Here is a 23,880-nt window from a genome sequence, read left to right on the forward strand (position 1 = left end):
AGATAACATTTCTATGTGGAATCTAAAATATGACACAAGTGAACCTATGAAACAAAAACATAACCACAGACATACGGAACACACTAGTGGTTGCCAAAGGGGAGGAATTATGAGGGAGGGATGGTATGGGAGGTTGGGGTTAGCAGAGGTAAGCTTTCATACATAGAAGAGATAAACAAGGTCTTCTTGTATAGCACAGAGAACTATATTCAATATACTATGATAAACCACAATGGAAAAAATATATTAAAAGGAATGTGTATATATGCATAAGTAAATCATTTTGCTATGATTTCCTAGGTGGTGCAGTAGTAAAGAATCCACCTGCCAATGCAGGAGATGAAAGAGATGTGGGTTCAATCCCCGGATTAGGAAGATCCCCTGGAGTAGGAAATGGTAACCCACTCTGGTATTCTGGCCTGAAAAATTCCATGGACAGAGAAGCTTGGCAGGATGCAGTTCATATGGTCTCAAAGAGTCAGAGAGTACAGAGAGACTGAGCACACACACACACACACACAAATATATATAACTAAATTACCTTTCTGTATAGCAGTAATTGAAACAGCACTGTAAATCAACCATCCTTCAATAAAAACAAAGCAAAAAGGGAAAATAGATAAATAAAATCTTATGCTTTGCAAACTTCTCTGTTGACAAGATGAAAGCACAATCATCAACTGGGGGAAAATATTTGTAAATCACATATCTGACAAAAGAGACTTGTATACAGAATACACACTCTAAATTAATCAGAAAGATAATCCAATTAGAAAATGCACAAGAAAGCTGAAGAGACACTTCACCAAGAAGATACATGATGGCAAGTAAAAATATGAAAAGCTGTTCAACATCACTGCCCATTAAAGAAATAAAAATGAAAATCACTAAACATATTTAAATGGGCTTCCCCTGATGGCTCAGTGAGTAAAGAATCCATCTGTAATGCAGGATACACAGGAGACATGGGTTTGATCTCTGGGTCAAGAAGATGTCCTGGAGGAGGAAATGGCAACCCACTCCAGAGTTCTTAACTGGAAAATTCCATGGACAGAGGAACCCAGCAGGATATACTCTATGGGGCTGCAAAGAGTTGAACATGACTGAGGAAATGGCATACACACAAACAAATTTAAATGGCTAACATTTAAAATGCTGCTAAGTATCAAATGATAATGAGGATGTGGAAACATGATTCTCTTACACATTATTGGTGGGTATATAATATGTTACCATCTGCAAGTCAGTCTGGGAATTTCTTTTAAAAGTAAACATATTGGGACTTCCTTGGTGGTCTAAAGGTGGAGAAGCTGCCTGCCAATGCAGGGGACTTGATTTGATCCCTGGTCTGGGAAGATTCCACATGCCACACCACAACTACTGAGCCTGCCCGCCCTACATCCTGTGCTCTGCTACAAAGAGAAGCCACTGCAGTGAGAAGTCCATGCACAGCAACTAGAGAATACCCTCAGCTCACTGCAACTAGACAAAGCCCATGCAAAGCAACAAAGACCCAGCACAGCCAAAAAAAAAAAAAAAAAAAAAAGCACACACTTACTGCATGATCCAGCAACTGCATTGCTGGGAATTTATTCTAGAGGAACTGAAACTAATGTTTTCAGAAAAGCCTGTACACAAACAATCATGGCATGCTTATCTTGTAATAGTTCATAACTAGAAACAAATCAAATACTCCCCAGTGGTTAAATGGTTAAGCAAACTGTGGTATACCCACACAATGTTATACTACTCAGCAATTAAAAAAGAAAAAATATTGATACATGCAATGCTATGGAGGGATCTTAAGGGCATTATGCTATGTGATGAAAACCCAAGCTCAAAAATCCATAAAGCTATTGGATTCCATTTATGTAAAGTTCTAGAAATGAGGCAATTAGAGAGATGGAGGACAGAATCAGAGGTTAAGGAAAAGGAGGGAGGATGTGACAATAAAGGCTAGTATGAAGGAGTTTCTTCATGGCAATGTAACAGTTCTGTATGTTGACTGTCATGGTGGTTATACAAATCTATATATATGATAAAATGTCATAGAAATATATGCAAAAGCAACAAAGAGAAGTACATGCAAAAATTGGTAAACTTTGAGTTAGGTCTGCAATCTAAATTTCCTGGTTTTGATAATACATACTTAAAAGTATACTTTTCATGAAGTATACTTATGTAAGGTGTTGTCATTGGGCAAGTGGGTGATGGGTATATAGGGCATCTTTCTAATTTTTTTGCAACTTTTGATTTTCAATTCAGAATAAGATAAATCAATTGTATTTATATTTGCTAACAACAAAAATAGGGAAATAAAAAATTTAGATCAATACTACTTACCATAGCATAAAAATATCTATAAATAGGGCTTCTCTGGAGACTCAGTGGTAAAGAATCCACCTGCCAAAGCAGGAGAGATGGGTTTGATCCCTCGTCTGGGAAGATCTCATATGCTGCAGAGCAACTAACCCTGTGCACCACAACTACTGAGCCTGTGCTCTACAGCCTGGGAACCACAATTACTAAGCTTATGTGCCTCAACTACTGAAGCCCACGTGTCCTAGGGCCTGTGCTCCACAAGAAGAGAAGCCACTGCAATGAAAAGCCCATGCACCACAATGAACAGCAATCCCTCTTGCCACACCTAGAGAAAAGCCCACACAGTAATGAAGACCCAGTGCAGCCAAAAATAAATAAAATTGTATTAAAAATACCTATACTTACAGAAAAGGAGTTCATCAAGGCTGTATATTGTCACCCTGTTTATTTAACTTATATGCAGAGTACATCATGAGAAACACTGGACTGGAAGAAACACAAGCTGGAATCAAGATTGCCGGGAGAAATATCAATAACCTCAGATATGCAGATGACACCACCCTTATGGCAGAAAGTGAAGAGGAACTAAAAAGCCTCTTAATGAAAGTGAAAGTGGAGAGTGAAAAAGTTGGCTTAAAGCTCAACATTCAGAAAACGAAGATCATGGCATCTGGTCCCATCACGTCATGGGAAATAGATGGGGAAACAGTGGAAACAGTGTCAGACTTTGTTTTTCTGGGCTCCAAAATCACTACAGATGGTGACTGCAGCCATGATATTAAAAGACGCTTACTCCTTGGAAGGAAAGTTATGACCAACCTAGATAGCATATTCAAAAGCAGAGATATTACTTTGCCAATAAAGGTCCGTCTAGTTAAGGCTATGGTTTTTCCTGTGGTCATGTATGGATGTGAGAGTTGGACTGTGAAGAAGGCTGAGCACCAAAGAATTGATGCTTTTGAAGTGTGGTGTTGGAGAAGACTCTTGAGAGTCCCTTGGACTGCAGGGAGTCCAACCAGTCCATTCTGAAGGAGATCAGCGCTGGGATTTCTTTGGAAGGAATGATGCTAAAGCTGAAACTCCAGTACTTTGGCCACCTCATGTGAAGAGTTGACTCATTGGAAAAGACTCTGATGCTGGGAGGGATGGGGGCAAGAGGAGAAAGGGACGACAGAGGATGAGATGGCTGGATGGCATCACTGTCTCGATGGACGTGAGTCTGAGTGAACTCCGGGAGTTGGTGATGGACAGGGAGGCCTGGCGTGCTGCGATTCATGGGGTCTCAAAGCGTCGGACACAACTGAGCAACTGACGTCATCTGATACTTACAAATAACTCTAAAACAAATGTGAAGGACTTCTATACTGAAAACAATGAACTAAAATAAAATATTAGCTCAATAAATCAAATTAATAACTTTAAAGAAGTCAACATGAATAATATCCTCATAGATTAGAAGAATCAATAATATTCAGTTCAGTTCAGTTCAGTTGCTCAGTCGTGTCTGACTCTTTGCGACCCCATGAATCGCAGCACGCCAGGCCTCCCTGTCCATCACCAACTCCCAGAGTTCACTCAGACCCACGTCCATCGAGTCAGTGATGCCATCCAGCCATCTCATCCTCTGTTGTCCCCTTCCCCTCCTGCCCCCAATCCCTCCCAGCATCAGAGTCTCTTCCAATGAGTCAACTCTTCACATGAGGTGGCCAAAGTACTGGAGTTTCAGCTTTAGCATCATTCCTTCCAATCTCCTTGCAGTCCAAGGGACTCTCAGAGTCTTCTCCAACACCACAGTTCAAAAGCATCAATTCTTTGGTGCTCAGTCTTCTTCACAGTCCAATGTATGGATGTGAGAGTCCACACTCTCATATCCATACATGACCACAGGAAAAACCATAGCCTTAACTAGACGGACCTTTGTTGGCAAAGTAATGTCTCTGCTTTTGAATATGCTATCTAGGTTGGTTATAACTTTCCTTCCAAGAAGTAAGCGTCTTTTAATTTCATGGCTGCAGTCACCATCTGCAGTGATTTTGGAGCCCAAAAAATAAAGTCTGACACTGTTTCCACTGTTTTCCCATCTATCCATTCTTCCTAAGTTGACTTATAGATTCAATGCCAGTCCAATAAAAATTCAAGCAGGACTTTTTAAAGAACTAAATAAGCTGCTTTCTAAATTTTATGGAAAAACAACACACCTAGAGTAGTCCAAATATTCTTGAACAAAGAAAAACAAAGTTGGAGGATTTACTACACTTGATTCCATGACATAACACTACAGTAATCAAGACAGAAGAATATTGTTTAAGAACAAATAGCTCTGTAAAAAGAATATAGAGTTCAACAAATAAACCAATACATATACAGTAGATTGATTTTCATTCAAAGTGGCTAATTAGTTCAATGGGGAAAGAACGTCTTTTTAACAAAATTTTCTGGAACAATTGGATATGCAACTTGACCTGTACTTCACAGACCTAAACATAAAACCAACACTATACAGCTAAGACAAATACAGACTATTTTTGCAAACTTAGAAAGGTAGATATTTATTAGACAGATACAAATGTCTTTTAAAAGAAAAAAATCATAGTCTCAATCAACATTGAAAATTTCTGCCTACCAACTGATACCATTTTAAAAATGAACAGATAAGCTACAATCTGGAAAAAAAATTCACAACATATATATCTTATAACAGACTAATTCCAAATTGTATTAAGAACTCCTAGAAGTCATTATTTAAAAAACAAACAAAATCAATCTTTAAAAATGACCAAAAACTTAAATTGGCAAGTCACACACAAAAAATATGCAACTGGCTAATGAACACATGAAAAGGTGCTCAACATCTTTGCTTATCAGAAAAATATAGATTAATAGCATATGGAAATGCCATTCCACACCTGCTAAAATAGCAAAATTAAAAATAAAACACTAGTAACACTAAATGTTCACAAGGATGTGGAGAAACTGGAACATCTGCTTATTGTTGATGGGAGTGAAATAAGTTATAACCACTTTGGAAGCTGTTGGCAGTTTCTTATAAGGATATATATATGACTACTTAAGCCACACTGATTTCCATGCCAGGTATTTTTCCAAGAAAAATACCAAAAGTTTTTACTAAAAGTACACAAATATTTACAGCAGCCTTACTCATACTAGTCAAAAACTGAAAAAACTCAAATGTCCCTCACTAAGAATACATAAACATGTTATTATATAATCATACAATGGAATTGTTGTTCAGTCCCTAAGTTGTGTCCAACTCTTTGTGACCCCATGGATTGACTGCAGCACACCAGGCTCCCCTGTCCTTCACTGTCTCCCATAGTTTGCTCAAATTCACGTCCACTGAGTCAGTGATGCTATCTAACCTTCATCTGCTGCCCCTTTCTCCTTTTGCCTTCAATCTTGTCCAGCCTAAGAGTCTTTTTCAATGAGTCAGCTCTTTGCATCAGGTGGCCAAAGTACAATAGAACACTACTTACCAATAGAAAGAACAAAGTTTTAACATATAAATTAACATAGATGAATCCTAAAAAATTGTATTAAGTGAAAGCCATATGTAAAAGGTATATATTATACAATTCCATTTGCATGAAATCCAGACACAGATTAAAACTAAACTTTGCTGATAAAAATGAGAAAGTGCTTGCATGGAATGGTTAGAAGAACTGACTGGAATGGGACATATGCTAACTTTTTCAGGTGATAAAAATATTCCGTACCTTGTTTTTAGTGTTGTTTAAATGCATATACAATAGTGGAACACCTAAGGTCTTGCATTCTATTGCAGGTAATTATACATCAATAAAATATTTTAAAAATCATATCAAATTTGACTTCAGTGGTATTCTTCCCCCCAAAATCCATAACTCTAGTATAATAATGAGAAAAATATCAGATAAATCCAAATTAAGGAACACTGTACAAAATACACGACAGTGCTATTCAGAGGGAGAGGGTGGGGAGATTTGGGAGAAAGGCATTGAAACATGTATAATATCATGTATGAAACAAGTCGCCAGTCCAGGTTCAATGCATGATACTGGATGCTTGGGGCTGGTGCACTGGGACGACCCAGAGGGAGGGTATGGGGAGGGAGGAGGGAGGAGGGTTCAGGATGGGGAGCACGGGTATACCTGTGGCGGATTCATTTTGATGTTTGGCAAAACTAATACAATATTGTAAAGTTTAAAAATAAAATTTAAAAAAAAAAGAAGGAAAGATGTAGATATAGTCACAGAGTGGAAGAAATTAAAGACAAATGCAGTGTGTTATCCTGGATTAGGTCTTGAAGGAGCAAAAGGAAATTCATGTAAAAGCTGGTGAAACCGAAATAAAGTCTGGAGCTTGGTTACTAGTGATGTATCAATGTTGGTTTCTTCAGTTCAGTTCAGTTCAGTTGCTCAGTCGTGTCCAACTCTTTGAGACCCCATGGACTGCAGCACACCAGGCTTCCCTGTCCATCACCAACTCCCAGAGCCTACTCAAACTCATGTCCATCACACTGGTTTCTTAGTTTTGACAAAAATATAACAGCAAAAATATTTTTAACATCATGGGAAATAGGTAAAGTACAAGACAATTCTATACTGTATTACTTCTGTCACTTTCCTATAAATTGAAAACCATTCCAAAATACTTTACTTAAAAACCATATAATATTTCTAGCCAATAAGTAAAAAAAAAAAAAAGCCATATCATAAAAACATAAAAAATGTTTTCCAATAATAAAAACTAGTATAGGCCAGGAAAGGATTGGACTGGGAGTTTAGAATTAGCAGATGCAAACTGGTATATACAGAATGGGTAAACAGCAAAGTCCTACTGTATAGCACAGGAAACTATGCTCAGTATCCTGTGATAAATGATAATGCAAAAGAATATGAAAAAGAATGTGTATATACACACACACACATACATATGTATAACTGAGTCACTTTGATGTACAGTAGTAATAAATATGACACTATAATTCAACTATACTTCAATGAAAAATGAACTTTAAAAAAAGCTAGTATAAGATGTGCAAGATTTTATAAATTGATCTAAAATTGCACTACAGTTTCCCTCAAAACCCCAAAAGAATATTGGTAAGTGCTACTAGGCAGTTGAGCAAACATAAGAGAAAAAGTGAAATTGGGTTGCTATTTATACCAAACAGAGAAATAAATTCTAGATTGGTTAAAGATCTATGTAGTCAGAGTATAAAACTCTTAGATGACAACACAGAAGAGTATCTTTATGACTCTGTAGTAGGGAAAGAAATAAGTAATAAAGGAAAGGGTTGAGAAATTAGTTTACATTAAAAGTTAAAGTATATTTTGTTCATCAAAACACACCATCAAATAGTGAAAACAAAAACAGAATCAGACTCAGAGACATAGAAACAAACTTATGGCTACCAAAGGGGAAAAGTTGAGGGGGTAGGGAGGAGGGATGAATTAAGAGTACGGGATTGGAAACTGGTGTGGAGATCATAAAGGTGGGAAGTCAGGGGGGTAGTGGTGGGGAGGCTGTCCTAAGATGGCAGATAAATAGGACAGGGAGACCACTTTCTCACCCAAATTCATTGAAAGATCATTTGAACGCTGAGCAAATTCCACAAAACAACTTCTGAATGCTGGTGGAGGACACCAGTCACCCAGAAAGGCAGCCCATTGTCTTCAAAAGATGTTTTATCATTGGTGCAGCATGGATGGAGAAGTTTTGAGGCCACTGTAAGAATAAGACTGAAAGCCAGAGGCAGGAGGCTTAAATCCAAAACTTGAGAACACCAGAAAACTCCTGACTCCAGGGAACATTAATCAACAAGAACTCATCCAAAAGCCTCCATACGTACACTGAAACCAAGCTCCACCCACGAGCCAACAAGTTTCAAAGCAAGACATACCGAACTAATTCTTGAACAACGCAGGAACATAACCCTAAGCATTAAAATACAGATGGCCAAAAGTCATACCAAACTCATAGACACCTCAAAACTCACTACTGGACACTTCATTGCACTCCAGAGAGAAGAGAGATCCAGAACCACCCACCAGAACACTGACACAAACTGCCCTAACCAGGAAACCTTGACAAGCCACTCATCTAACCCCACCCACAGGGACGAACTTCCACAAGAAAAAGGAACCACAAACTTCCAGCCTACAGAAAGGCCACCCCAAACACAGCAATCTAAACAAGATGAAAGGGCAGATAAATATTCAGCAGGTAAAACAACATGATAAATGCCCACCAAACCAAACAAAAGAGAACAAGATAGGGAGTCTACCTGAAAAAGAATTCAGAATAATGATAGTAAAAATGATCCAAAATCTTGAAAACAAAATGGAGTTACAGATAAATAGTCTGGAGACAAGGATTGAGAAGATGAAAGAAATGTTTAACAAAGACCTAGAAGAAATAAAAAAGAGATAATGAATAATGCAATAACATTATTCATTAATAATGAGATCAAAAACACTCTGGAGGGAACCAACAGTAGAATAACTGAGGCAAAAGATAGGATAAGTGAGGTGGAAGAAAGAATGGTGGAAATAAATGAAGCAGAGAGGAAAAAAGAAAAAAGAATGAAAAGAAATGAGGACAACCTCAGAGACCTCTGGGACAATGTCAAAGGCCCCAACATTCAAATCATATTAGTCCCAGAAGAAGAAGACAAAAAGAAAGGCCATGAGAAAATACTTGAGGAGATAATAGTTGAAAACTTCCCTAAAATGGGGAAGGAAATAGCCACCCAAGTCCAAGAAACCCAGAGAGTCCCAAACAGGGTAAACCCAAGGTGAAACACCCCAAGAAACATATTAATCAAATTAATGAAGCTCAAATACAAATATTAAAAGCAGCAAGGGAAAAAGAACAAACAACATACAAGGGGATTCCCATAAGGATAACAGCTGATCTTTCAATAGAAACTCTTCAGGCCAGAAGGGAATGGCAGGACATACTTAAAGTGGTGAAAGAGAAAAAACTAAAACCCAGATTACTGTACCCAGCAAGGATCTCATTCAAATATGAAGGAGAAATCAAAAGCTTTACAGACAAGCAAAAACTGAGGGGAATTCAGCACCACCAAACCAGCTCTTCAGCAAATGCTAAACGATCTTCTCTAAATAGGAAACACAGAAAAGGTGTATTAACTCGAACCCAAGACAACAAAGCAAATGGCAACAAGATCATACTTATCAATAATTACCTTAAATGTAAATGGGTTGAATGCCCCAACCAAAAGACAAAGATTCACTGAATGGACACAAAAATGAGACCCTTATATATGCTGTCTACAAGAGACCCACCTCAAACCAAGGGACACATACAGATTGAAAGTGAAGGGCTAGAAAAAGATATTTCATGCAAATGGAGACCAAAAGAAAACAGGAGTGGCAATACTCATATCAGATAAAATAGACTTTGAAATAAAAGCTGTAAAAAGAGACAAAGAAGGACACTACATAATGATCAAAGGATCAATCCAAGAAGAAGATATAACAATTATTAATATATATGCACCCAATATAGGAGCACTGCAATATGTAAGGCAAATGCTAACAAGTGTGAAAGGGGAAGTCAACAGTAATACAATAATAGTAGGAGACTGTAATACCCCACTTACACCTCTGGATAGATCAATTAAACAGAAAATTAGCAAGGAAACACAAACTTTAAATGATACAATGGATCGGTTAGACCTAATTGATATCTATAGGACATTTCACATCAAAACAATGAACTTCAACTTTTTCTCAAGTGCACATGGAACCTTCTCCAGGATAGATCACATCCTGGGCCATAAATCTAGCCTTGGTAAATTGAAAAAAAAAAAATGAAATCACTCCAAGAATCTTTTCTGACCACAATGCAATAAGATTAGATGTCAATTACAGAAGAAAAACTATTAAAAATTCCAACATATAGAGGCTGACCAACACACTGCTGAATAACCAACAAATCACAGAAGAAATCAAAAAAGAAATACAAATATGCATAGAAAAGAATGAAAATGAAAACACAACAATCCAAAAACTATGGGACACTGTAAAAGCAGTGATAAGGGGAAGGTTCATAGCAATACAGGCTTACCTCAAGAAACAAGAAAAAAGTCAAATAAATAACCTATCTCTACACCTAAAGCAACTTGAAAAGGAAGAAATAAAGAACCCCAGGTTTAGTAGAAGGAAAGAAATCTTAAAAATTAGGGCAGAAACAAATGCAAAAGAAACAAAAGAGACCATAGCAAAAATTAACAAAGCCAAAAGCTGGTTCTTTGATAAGATAAACAAAATTGACAAACCATTAGCCAGACTCATCAACAAAATTAGAAGTGAAAATGGAGAGATCACAACAGACAACATAGAAATACAAAGGATATAAGAGACTACTATCAGCAACTCTATGCCAATAAAAAGGACAACTTGGAAGAAATAGACAAATTCATAGAAAAGTACTCTTTCCAAAACTGAACCAGGAAGAAATGGAAAACCTTAACAGACCCATCACAAGCACGGAAACTGAAACTGTAATCAGAAATCTTTCAGCAAACAAAAGCCCAGGTCCAGATGGCTTCACAGCTGAATTCTACCAAAAATTTAGAGAAGAGCTAACACCTATCCTACTCAAACTCTTCCAGAAAATTGTAGAGGAAGGTAAACTTCCAAACTCATTCTACAAGGCCATCACCCTAATACCAAAACCTGACAAAGATGCCACAAAAAAAGAAAACTACAGGCCAATATCACTGATGAACATAGATGCAAAAATCCTCAACAAAATTCTAGCAAACAGAATCCAACAACATATTTAAAAAAATCATACATCATGACCAAGTGGACTTTATCCCAGGGATGCAAGGATTCTTCAATATCCACAAATCAATCAATGTAATACACCACATTAACAAATTGAAAAATACAAACCATATGGTTATGTCAATAGATGCAGAGAAAGCCTTTGACAAAATTCAACATCCATTTATGATAAAAATCCTCCAGAAAGCAGGAATAGAATGAACATCAGTTCAGTTCAGTTCAGTCGCTCAGTCGTGTCTGACTCTTTGCAACCCCATACCTCAACATAATAAAAGCTATCTCTGACAAACCCACAGCAAAAATTATCCTCAATGGTGAAAAATTGAAAGCATTTCCCCTAAAGTCAGGAATAAGACAAGGGTGCCCACTCTCACCACTACTATTCAACATAGTTTTGGAAGTTTTGGCCACAGCAATCAGAGCAGCAGGAGAAATAAAAGGAATTCAGATTGGAAAAGAAGAAGTAAAACTCTCACTGTTTGCAGATGACATGATCCTCTACATAGAAAACCATAAAGACTCCACCAGAAAATTACTACAGCTAATCAATGCATATAGTAAAGTTGCAGGATATAAAACCAACACAAAGAAATCCCTTGAATTCCTATACACTAACAATGAGAAAACAGAAAGAGAAATTAAGGAAACAATTCCATTCACCATTGCAATGAAAATAATAAAATACTTAGGAATATATCTACCTAAAGAAACTAAAGACCTATATATAGAAAACTAGAAAACACTGGTGAAAGAAATCAAAGAGGACAGAAATAGATAGAGAAATATACCGTGTTCATGGATCAGAAGAATCAATATAGTGAAAATGAGTATACTACCCAAAGCAATCTATAGATTCAATGCAATCCCTATCAAGCTACCAACGGTATTTTTCACAGAAGTAAAGCAAATGATTTCACAATTTGTATGGAAATACAAAAACATCTGGAATAGCCAAAGCAATCTTTAGAAAGAAGAATGGAACTGGAGAAATCAATCTGCCTGACTTCAGACTATACTACAAGGCTACAGTCATCAAGACAGTATGGTACTGGCACAAAGACAGAAATATAAATCAATGGAACAAATTAGAAAGCCCAGAGATAAATCCGTGCACCTATGGACACCTTGTCTTTGACAAAGGAGGCAAGAATATACAGTGGAGAAAAGACAATCTCTTAACAAGTGGTGCTGGGAAAACTGGTCAACCACTTGTAAAAGAATGAAACTAGAACACTTTCTAACACCATACACAAAAATAAACTCAAAATGGATCGAAGATCTAAACATAAGACCAGAAACTATAAAACTCCTAGAGGAAAACATAGGCAAAACACTCTCTGACATAAATCACAGCAAGATCCTCTATGACCCACCTCCCAGAGTAATGGAAATAAAAGCAAAAAAAAATGGGACCTAATTAAACTTAAAAGCTTTTGCACAACTAAGGAAACTATAAGCAAGGTGAAAAGACAGCCTTCACAATGGGAGACAATAATATCAAATGAAGCAACTGACAAATAATCTCAAAAATATACAAGCAGCTCATGCAGCTCAATTCCAGAAAAATAAACAACCGAATTGAAAAATGGGCCAAAGAATTAAACAGACATTTCTCCAAAGAAGACATACAGATGGCTAACAAACACATGAAAAGATGCTCAGTATCACTCATTATCAGAGAACTGCAAATCAAAACCACAATGAGGTACCATTTCATGCCAGTCAGAATGGCTGCTATCAAAAAGTCTACAAACAATAAATGCTGGAGAGGGTGTGGAGAAAAGGGAGCCCTCTTACACTGTTGGTGGGAATGCACACTAGGACAGCCACTATGGAGAACAGTGTGGAGATTCCTTAAAAACTGGAAATAGAACTGCCATAGGACCCAGAAATCCCACTGCTGGGCATACACACCGAGGAAATCAGAACTGAAAGAGACATGTGTACCACAATGTTCATCGCAGCACTGTTTACAATAGCCAGGACAAGAAAGTAACGTAGATGTCCATTAGCAGATGAATGGTTAAGAAAGCTGCGGTACATATACATAATGGAATATTCAGTTCAGTTCAGTTGCTCAGTCATGTCCGACTCTTTGCAACCCCATGAATTGCAGCACACCAGGCCTCCCTGTCCATCACCAACTCCTGGAGTTCACTCAAACTCATGTCCATCGAGTCAGTGATGCCATCCAGCCATCTCATCCTCTGTCGAACCCTTCTCCTCCTGCCCCCAATCCTTCCAAGCATCAGAGTCTTTTCCAATGAGTCAACTCTTCGCATAAAGTGGCCAAAGTATTGGAGTTTCAGCTTCAGCATCATTCCTTCCAAAGAACACCCAGAACTGATCTTTAGAATGGACTGGTTGGATTTCCCTGTAGTCCAAGTGACTCTCAAGAGTCTTCTCCAACACCACAGTTCAAAAGCATCAATTCTTCAGCACTCAGCTTTCTTCACAGTCCAACTCTCACATCCATACATGACTACTGGAAAAACCATAGCCTTGACTAGATGGACTTTTGTTGGCAAAGTAATGTCTCTGCTTTTTTAATATGCTGTCTAGTTTGGTCATAACTTTCCTTTCAAGAGTAAGTGTCTTTTTATTCCATGGCTGTAGTCACCAAAGCAGTGATTTTAGATCCCCCAAAATAAAGGGGCTCTGTTTCCCTGTTTCCTGTCCCTGTTTCTCTGTCCCTGTTTCCACTATTTCCCTATCTATTTCCCATGACGTGATGGGACCAGATGCCATGATCTTTGTTTTCTGAATGTTGAGCTTTAAGCCAACTTTTTCACTCTTCTCTTTCACTTTCATCAAGAGGCTCTATAGTTCTTTTTCACTTTCTGCCATAAGGATGGTGTCATCTGTGTATCTGAGGTTATTGCTATTTCTCCCAGCAATCTTGATTCCAGCTGTGCTTCATCCAGCCCAGTGTTTCTCATGATGTATTATGCATATAAGTTAAATAAGCAGAGTGACAATATGCAGCCTTGATGTACTCCTTTTCCTATTTGGAAACAGTCTGTTGTTCCATGTCCAGTTCTAACTGTTGCTTCCTGACCAGCATACAGGTTTCTCAAGAGGCAGGTCAGGTGGTCTGGTATTCCCATCTCTTTCAGAATTTTCCATAGTTTATTGTGATCCACACAGTCAAAGGCTTTGGCATAGTCAATAAAGCAGAAATAGATGCTTTCCTGGAAGTCTCTTGCTTTTTTGATGATCCAGCAGATGTTGGCAATTTGATCTCTGGTTCCTCTGCCTTTTCTAAATGTCCAGCTTGAACATCTGGAAGTTCATAGTTCACATAGTGTTGAAGCCTGGCTTGGAAAATTTTGAGCATTACTTTGCTAGTGTGTGAGATGAATGCAATTGTGTGGTGGTTTGAGCATTCTTTGGCATTGACTTTCTTTGAGATTGGAATGAAAACTGACCTTTTCCAGTCCTGTGGCCACTGCTGAGTTTTCCGAATTTGCTGGCATATTGAGGGCCACACTTCACAGCATCATCTTTTAGGATTTGAAATAGCTCAGCTATATGTATATGCCTATTACAATGGTGAAAATACAACATTGACACCTCTAAGTCCTGGTGAGGATGTGGAGCAACAGAAACTCTTATTCATTGCTGGTGGGTATGCAAAATGGTACAGCCACTTTGTCAGGCAGTTCAGTAGTTTCTCACAAAATTAAACACCTCTTACCAGTTAATCCAGCGATCATGTTACTCAGTAGTTACCCAAATAAGTTGAAAATATATGTCCACACAAAAATTTGCACACTGAATGTTTACAGCAGCTTTACTCATACTTGATAAAACTTGAAAGCAACCAAGATATCCTTCAGTAAGAGAGTGGATAAATAAATTGAGGTAGATCCATACATTCTATGCTGACAAAGGTCCACATAGTCAAAGCTATGGTTTTTCTGGTAGTCATATATGGATGCGAGAGTTGGACCATAAAGAAGGCTGAGCGCCGAAGAATTGACGTTTTCAAACTGTGGTGTTGGAGAAGACTCTTGATAGTCCCTTGGAGTGCAAGGAGATCAAACCAGTCAATCCTAAAGGAAATCAATCTTGAATATTCATTGAAGGACTGATGCTGAAGCTGAAGCTCCAATACTTCTGGCCATCTGATGTGAAGAGCCAACTCACTAGAAAAGACTCTGATGCCAGGAAAGATTGAAGGCAGGAGGAGAAGGGGATTACAGAGGATGAAATGGTTAGATGACATCACTGACTCAATGGAAATGAGTTTGAGCAAACTTAGGGAGATGATGAAGGACAGGGAAACCTGGTGTGCTACAGTCCATGGAGTTGCAAAGAGTCGGGCACCACTGACCAACAGAACAACAACACATCCATACAATGGAATATTAGTCACTGCCAAAAAAAAATGTGATATCAAGTCTTGAAAAGACAGAGAGCACTTAAAATGTATATTAATAAGAAAAAGAAGTCTGAAAAGGCTACATTCTATATGATTCCAATGATATGACATTCTAGAAAAGGCAAAAACATGGAAACAGCTAAATGACTGCTGGTTGGATGATCCTTCCTTTGAACAAGCATGGAACAAGACCTTTAGAGTAGTAAAACTATTGTGTGTGATGCTATTAATATAATGTTGCCCACATATCTCTCTCCGTCTGTCCCTATTTTTCTGTCTGTCTCTGTGTGTGTGTTTCTGTCTGTATACACATGTCAAAACCCATAGAATGTAGGATTCAAGAGTGAATCCTAACAGACAATGGACTCTGGGTGATGATGTCTCAATGTAGATTCATCAGTAGTAACAACTGTACCACTCTGGCACAGAATGTTGATATTAGAGGAGGCTGTACTTGTGTAGGGGTAAGGAGTATACGAGTGCTATACTTTCTCCTTAGTTTTGTTGTGAGCCTAAAACCTCTTGGAAAAATAAAGTCTACTAAGAGAAAGCTATAGTGATATACTATTACACATCCATCAGGTTGTTAAAAACTTAGAAGTGTAAAAATATCAGTACTTGTTGATATGGAGCAATCCTAGCAATTTTGTATGCCTTAGGGGAATACATGTTGACAGAACTGCTTTGGAAAATAACTTGAATTTATCTAATAATATAAAACATGCACAAATCCCATGAGTCAGTGATTCCAATGTTAGGTACATTCACCATGGAAATTTCCAAAAAAAAAAAAAACAACTAGCTGAAAACAATTAAATGTTTATAACATAAAACTTGACATATTTATATAACAGAACACCACATAATAAAAAAAACAATGAATAATCAGTATATGCACCAATCTGGATGAGGCTCAGAAATATAACAGAAAAAGAAAGAATATATTAGACATGGAATCCAAAAACATTAATAAAACATTGTTTAGCTATATCATAGTTTTAAATTTCTACTGGTGTCTCCCTTGTTTTAGTTTGTCCATACAACACTATTTTGATACCATGTAACAGAAAGTTAATTATGTGTCCCTCTTTTCCACTTGTACTACACTAGCACTTTGAAGGTAGGGTTCATATCTTACCATAGGGAGGGTCAAGAGCTCAGAATGCAATGAAGCCTTAATAAATTCTTGTTAAACTGTATTTAATTTCAATTAGTTGGTTTAATTAGATGTTTGGTTATCTGAGTATCCTCTTATCTCCAAATCTCTCTTTTCATAGGCTTGGCAATTTCACTTTGCTTTTTTACGCCATTTATCTTCAAGCCTATAACAACTGCAATATGGGGAATACAGGTTCTCAGGCTAGAGATATAGGGAAACAACTACAGGAGACATTTTCACTTAGCCTTTCAATTTCCTATAATGTAAACCCTAACTAGTTTGGGTAATTTAAATTTAGCTCCATGTTACTTTCCCTCAAATTTAAAAACAATAGTGGATAATTAAAATAAAGACAACAATGCTAATGACATGGTGTCACAAGAAATTATTTGACAAGATTGCTATAAAATATCGCACACTACCTGTGATTGGAATCTTCCAGTATGAAAATTACGAGAAATAAAAACACACTGAGGATGAGATTTAATCTTCGCCTTTGATGGTCTTTGTCTGCATTTCTCATCAACTGCTTTAAATTTAGAGTCTTGAAATATTTCTCTGAAAAATATTTTATAGAGAACATTACTAAACATGTATTATAAAACAAAATCATTGTTTCTAACAGTTCTACATAAATGGTTTAAAATCAGAATATATTTTTACATATTTACTTTCAAAAGTGCAAATCAACTTATATATTCTCTTCTCATATGTTACTGATTTCACAACACCTATTTTCTTCATAGAATATAAATTAAGCTACCTCCTCACAGAGTTAATATTTCCAGTTTGAAGATCAACCATTAGTTTTTGATAATCTTCTCTCTCTGGCTGTGAGATAATCAACTTTAATGTCAGTTAGGCTTTTCATAGATCTGCCTTTAATGGCATAGGAAATTAAATGAATGGAACTCATTGTCCATTTTTATATTTAATAATATCGGCAATAGATGGGGAAACAGTAGAAACAGTGTCAGACTTTATTTTTTTGGGCTCCAAAATCACTGCAGATGGTGATTGCAGCCATGAAATTAAAAGACGCTTACTCCTTGGAAGGAAAGTTATGACCAACCTAGACAGCATATTAAAAATCAGAGACATTACTTTGCTAACAAAGGTCCATCTAGTCAAGGCTATGGTTTCTCCAGCGGTCATGTATGGATATGAAAGTTGGACTGTGAGGAAAGCTGAGCACCGAAGAACTGATGCTTTTGAACTGTGGTGTTGAAGACTCTTGAGAGTCCCTTGGACTGCAAGGAGATCCAACCAGTCCATTCTAAAGGAGATCAGTCCTGGATGTTCATTGGAAGGATTGATGCTGAGGCTGAAACTCCAATACTTTGGCCCCCTCATGCGAAGAGTTGACTCATTGGAAAAGACTCTGATGCTGGGAGGGATTGGGGGCAGGAGGAGAAGGGGACGACAGAGGATGAGATGGTTGGATGGCATCACCGACTCGATGGACATGAGTTTGGGTGAACTCCGGGAGTTGGTGATGGACAGGGAGGCCTGGCGTGCTGTGATTCATGGGGTTGCAAAGAGTCAGATACGACTGAGTTACTGAACTGAACTGAACTGGCAAAAGTAAGTAGAAGGAAACTGAATTGAAACTAATGACTTACAAGGGAAGAATACCTGGGATCTTTATCCATGCAGCCACATTATTTCTAAAATAATGAAACAGCAAGTAAAACTCCAGCTGATTGAAGACAGTTAAGTATATATTATAGTTTATAATAGTAATTCTAGATTTAATTAAAAATATTTTTCCATTTCTTTTTTCTGAGGTACTAGAAATTTTCCAAATTAATTCAAGAGATCATATTATGTTACTTAATACAGTATTAACAATTAAAATCCATTCACTTATAGAATTCAATTTACTTAACAAATATACACTGAGTACTTACTATGTGCCAGGCATTATGCTGGGTGTTATACACAGTGGCAGGGGAGAAAAAGCACAGCCACTACCCTCATACAACTGTCACTGTGCTCATGGAGCTTAAACACTAGCAATGAAGACCGATAGTAATAAAACAAACACAAGAAAATGAAAACCTTACAACTATGGAAAGTATTATCAAGGAAAATGACCTGCTACTCTGTGTGTATATAAGAAAGGGAATTAACCTGATTGGAAAGGTCAGGGAAGGCTTTTGTGAGGAAGAAATGATTGGATTAGGTATCTGAAGAAATGGGAGAGGTTATTAGATTGAATGGAGGAGGGGAGATGTAGGAGTAAGAACATTCTAGTCAGAATATCAAGTATGAAGACCTAGTGGCCACATTAGGACAGTGTAGCAGAAGTACAGAAAGCAAGAGGGAAAGTGGGAGATGAAATTTGAGAATATGCATGGGGAGACCATGTAGGGCCTTAAAAGTCATATTGTTTTATCTTTATCCTAAAATCACTGGGATGTCCTTCACAGTGGGAATGGGGTGGAAGTAGGGTGACTTGATCAGATCTGCATTTGGAAAATATCTGGCTGAAGTGTGGAGAAGAGATTAAATGATGTCAGTAGTGAAGGTAAAGGTCAGTTATAACTCCTACTGCAAGAGTCTATGTGGGGGATTAGGTGGTGGCAAAGGTAATGGAGAGAAATGGATAGATTTGAGCAATTTATGAGGTAAAATAAATAGAACATGGTGATGGTTCAAGTTTAGTAGGGGTGTGAAAGAGAGGAGATATCATACATGCCTTCCATGTTTCGAGGAAGAACAAAACAATCCTTCCTTGGACTTCTCTGGTGGGACAGTGCATAGCAATCTGCCTGCCAATTCAGGGGACATGGGTTCGATCCCTGGTCTGGGAAGATTCCACATGCTGCAGAGCAACTAAGCCTGCACACCGCAGCTACTGAGTCCAGGCTCTAGAGCCCATACGCTGCAACTACTGAAGCATGTGTGCCTAGAGCCTGTGCTCTGCAACAGGAGTGGCAACTAGAGAAAGGCTCAAGCACAGCAACAAGGACCCTGTGCAACCAAAGATAAATAATTTCTTAAAATAGATGTTTAAAAAAAATTCTTCCTGACCTAACATTTTCTTCCACTTTCTGCCCCTTTTAGCAACTCCTCTACATACCACTGCCAAAAAAAAAAAAAAAATGCTTCTTAAAAGAATGTATGCATTTGTTTCAATTTTCTCACCTCCTGGTTTTACTCAAAAGTAAGTTTCTGAACCCATCACTCTACCAAAACTATGCAAGGCTACCAGTAACTTCTATACTGCTAAATCCAAAAATTATTTCTCTATCCTCATTTTTCTCAACTTCTTAAGTACCTTTAACATAACTGGTCATCACCTCCTTCTTAAAACATTTTCTAATTTTGACTCCCTTGACACCACACACCGTTCTGCTTTTCCTTCTTAGATATTGTTGATTCTTTTTCCTCTTTTTCTAGCTTTCTAAATGTTGGTGAGCTGAAGAGAACAGTCGTACAGTCTTCTCTTTCAAAAATCACTCCCTGGTTAGTCTCATCCAGTTGTATGACTTTAGATACCCTCCATACACTGATAACCTAAATCTTTAGCCCTGACTTCTCTCCTGAAGTTCATACATGTATATCCAACTGTCTATTTAACGTTTTAACCTCGATGTCTCATAGGCTTTCAAATTTACATCCGAAATACAACTCCTAGTTTATCACCATTCCCTCAATTTGTCCCCCTCATTACCTCTTCATCTCAGTAAATGGCATGATTAACTCATGGTAAAAATGTAGGTTTTAGCATTACCTCTGCCATTTCACTTTTTGTTCCTTGCCTCATCCAATCCATCAACAAGACCTCCTAACTTTACCTGTAAAATTATCCCAAATCCAACTCCTTTTTTTTCATATCCTCTGTTTCCATATTAGTCTAAGACACTGTCATCCTTAATCTGGACTGTGCAATAGCCTCCTAACTTGCCTCTCAGATTTTATTCTTACTCCATTAAAATATAGAAGTCAGAGAGATGAACGAAAAATCTTTTAAAAATATGAATTAAAACTCTCATACCTTGCTGAATGGAAGTGTAATTCCACCTTGGAGAACTGGTTAGCAGTTTCTTATAAAGCTAATCACATGATCCAGCAACTCTACTCTTAGGTATTTACCCAAGAGAAGTTAAAAACACGTGTACAAAAAGATTTATAGAAGAATGTTCATAGCAGCCATATTCCTAAGAGCTACAAATTGGAAATGACCTAAATGTCCATTAACTGAAAAATGGAAAAGCAAACTGAGATGTATTTATACAATGAAAAGAATGAAAAGATAAACTCAACAACATAAATGAATCTAAAAAATATTATGCTAAGTGAAAAAAACAAACGTAAAAAGTCCATTTATACAAAGTTCAAAATGGGTAAAATTTATCTATGGTGATAAAAACCAGAATAATGACTGCTTCTGGGTGGGAAGTGGGGAATAACTCTTGGAAAAGAGGATTAGAGATCCTTACAGGATGATGGAAAAGTTCTGTGTCTTCAATGGGGTTGTGATTACATGGGAATATATTTGTTGAAATTCCTTATTATATAGTTAAAATCTGTATCTCAAATTTTTAAGTGTTATTAAAATGTAAATCATCTATAGGTGGCACTGTAGTCTTTAAAGTGGGGATAATACTAGTGAAACTTCATGGGGCTGCTATGAAGTCTAAATGAGATAAGAACATATAAAGCACTTAGAATAGTATATAGTAGACACCTGATTTTAGCTGTGATAATGATAGTAATGCCATTCTCTTGCTTAAAACCTTCTGATGGCAGAAATAATAAAACCTAAATTTCATGTTCTTGCCTACAAACTCTTGTAATTTGACCCCTATCTACCTCTTTAATGTCATCATTATTTCCCTCTCACTTGATCTATTCACAATTTCTGTTTACTGAACAATACCAAGATCATTCCCACTTGAAATCCCAGTACTTACTATCCCATTAGCATGGAAAAGCTCTTGCACAGGGTTATCACATGTCTGGCTCCTTTTTTAAGCCAAATCTCAGATTAAATATTACTCACTGGAAGAGACATTCTCCCCATCACTTTGTTAATTTGTTTCCTCTCAGTGGCAGTGCAAGTCTATGAAATAAGAACCTTATCTGACTTGTTCACAACTGTATCTTTAGTACCCTGAACAATGGCAGGCACCCAATAAATATTTTTTGAAAGAATGGATTAGTGAATAATTTCTGGTTTTCTGACTTATGCAAGTGAGTAGACAGTATATATTCATTTGCTGAAATAGGAAATATTGGAAGAGTGTGTGGGAAGATTAAATTGCATTTTTTAACATGAGCCAAAGCAAATACCGAACCAATTAAATAATGAAAAACACCAAATTTTAGGGGTGAAAGGAACTGAGGTATCAAGTTTCTTATTTCCATCTCTGGAAAAAGACTACACTTAGACCATACCAGAGCATTCTGTCAGCTCTTTTCTTAAATTATCTCCTAAAGGAAGAGAGTCTTTTTCTTTCAGTAGCTTTTTTAATCTCTAAATTAGTAATCAAAAGTTTAAAAATTTTTCTAGCCTTTTATTATAATTCAAACCCATGTCTTCTACAGAATAAAACACATCTCATTATTCCTTAAAATTTTCATGCATGAAGATTGCTACTATACTATTCGGACTATTATACTCCTGGGACTTCTCTGCTCAGGCTACTTTAAACAAGTAGTTTTCTCCCCAGTCAAATTATAAAATACCATTATAGTTATTTAAGTTTAATATCATTTGAGAAAATCTTTCATCAAATTTTTAAAAGAGAAAAGTCAAATGCTCTAATAAATCTTACCTTCGTTTGCAAATCAGGAACCACAAGGCTGATGCCAAAGCAAAGAAACCAATTCCCAAAGTAACAGCACCAGCAGCCAGAAAATAGGTTAAGTGGTTAAAAAAACCTATACAAATAAATTATAAAAGATTATTTCATGCATGTATCTTCATTCTCTATGTAAAATTAAATGCCATAATATTTCAAATGGTATTACATAGTTAGTGTTTAAGATATTAACTAGAAGGTTGGGGGACCTGAATTCTGGTCCTGTGTAATTCTAATAAATTTCAAGATCCTGAGTTTGAGAATTACATGGGGGCTAATGAAGATTAGGCCCTAGGGCACATTTCTTTGACCCTGCTAAAATTTGAGACCTAGGTTGTTGTTGCTGTTTTATACAGCTATTACCCCCTTTTTCTTATCTAGTTTTTTCCCTTTCCAATCCAGCTGTGAGTTTTTATGCTATTTTTCCAGCACCATTCTTTGTAGTTCTCCAACATAAGACAATTTCCATTTTAAGATTTTTATTATCAATCACTACCAGAAGGGAGATAAGGATAGTAAAAGCCAAATATGAGGAATTTTTCAAGATCTTAGAAATCTTTAAACATTTTATCTCTATCCCAGTAAAGGGTCATAGCCAAAAGGCAAATAAAAGCAATGTAAATAATAACATATCACTGATTTATAAGTGGAAAAGCCTATGGGAATTAGATGATATAACTCTTTCATTTTACATATGATAAAACTGAAGACCAGGTGAGAGAAGCAAATGAAGTTAGGTCAAGCAGCAAATTAAAGGCAGTCCTCTGTTCTTATCTATTATCATATCCCTGCTACCAAACATTTTAATACTGGTCTGTATTAAAAAGAATTAAGACTAAAGAAAGCATGATATATTTACAGTTAGGTTGGTAAAGCATTCATTAAGATTCTGAAATCTGCTACATAAGCATAAAGCAAGGAAGGCTGTATAGAATTTGAAGGACCTTAAGACAACTTACTGAAGGAGGGCATGGCAACTCACTCCTATATTATTGCCTGGAGAATCCTATGGACAGAGGAGCCTCACAGGCTACAGTCAAAAAGAGTTGGACATGACTGAAGTGACTGAGCATGCACGCATGCAAGACAACTTAGGAGTATATTTGGGGTGGGGGGAAGGAGTTTAAAAGTAAAACTGATAGAAGATCTTTATGTGTGAACGTATATTATAAGTTCCACTATGGGAATGACATGATAGACTTGTTTTCTAAGTAATTTTCAACTTCATGGATAGTGCCTCTCAAACCTTAGTTTTCTTTGGATTCAGAAATATCTACATTTGGGGATTAATTAATGGTGTAAAAAAGTTACATAAGACTATTTATCAAAGTGATATAATATTGGGAAAAAAAACAACCCAATACCCATATGCTAAGTCACTTA

At 37.0% G+C, this 23,880-nt stretch overlaps 1 protein-coding gene across 3 annotated transcripts in view; it reads right to left on the reverse strand.

Moving 5' to 3' along the window:
- C3H1orf185 (chromosome 3 C1orf185 homolog) overlaps positions 1 to 23,880 on the reverse strand; it is a 45,070-nt gene that overhangs the window by 11,080 nt on the left and 10,110 nt on the right. For all 3 annotated transcript variants that reach the window (XM_061412016.1, XM_061412017.1, XM_061412018.1), the window contains exons 2-3: positions 22,471 to 22,576; positions 17,107 to 17,242 (exon numbers count right to left, since the gene is read on the reverse strand). In XM_061412016.1, coding sequence (XP_061268000.1) covers positions 17,107 to 17,242; positions 22,471 to 22,576 — 242 coding nt within the window. The remainder of the gene's footprint in view (positions 1 to 17,106; positions 17,243 to 22,470; positions 22,577 to 23,880) is intronic.

Source organism: Bos javanicus, chromosome 3 (assembly GCF_032452875.1).
Source record: "Bos javanicus breed banteng chromosome 3, ARS-OSU_banteng_1.0, whole genome shotgun sequence".
Lineage (NCBI taxonomy): Eukaryota > Metazoa > Chordata > Mammalia > Artiodactyla > Bovidae > Bos > Bos javanicus.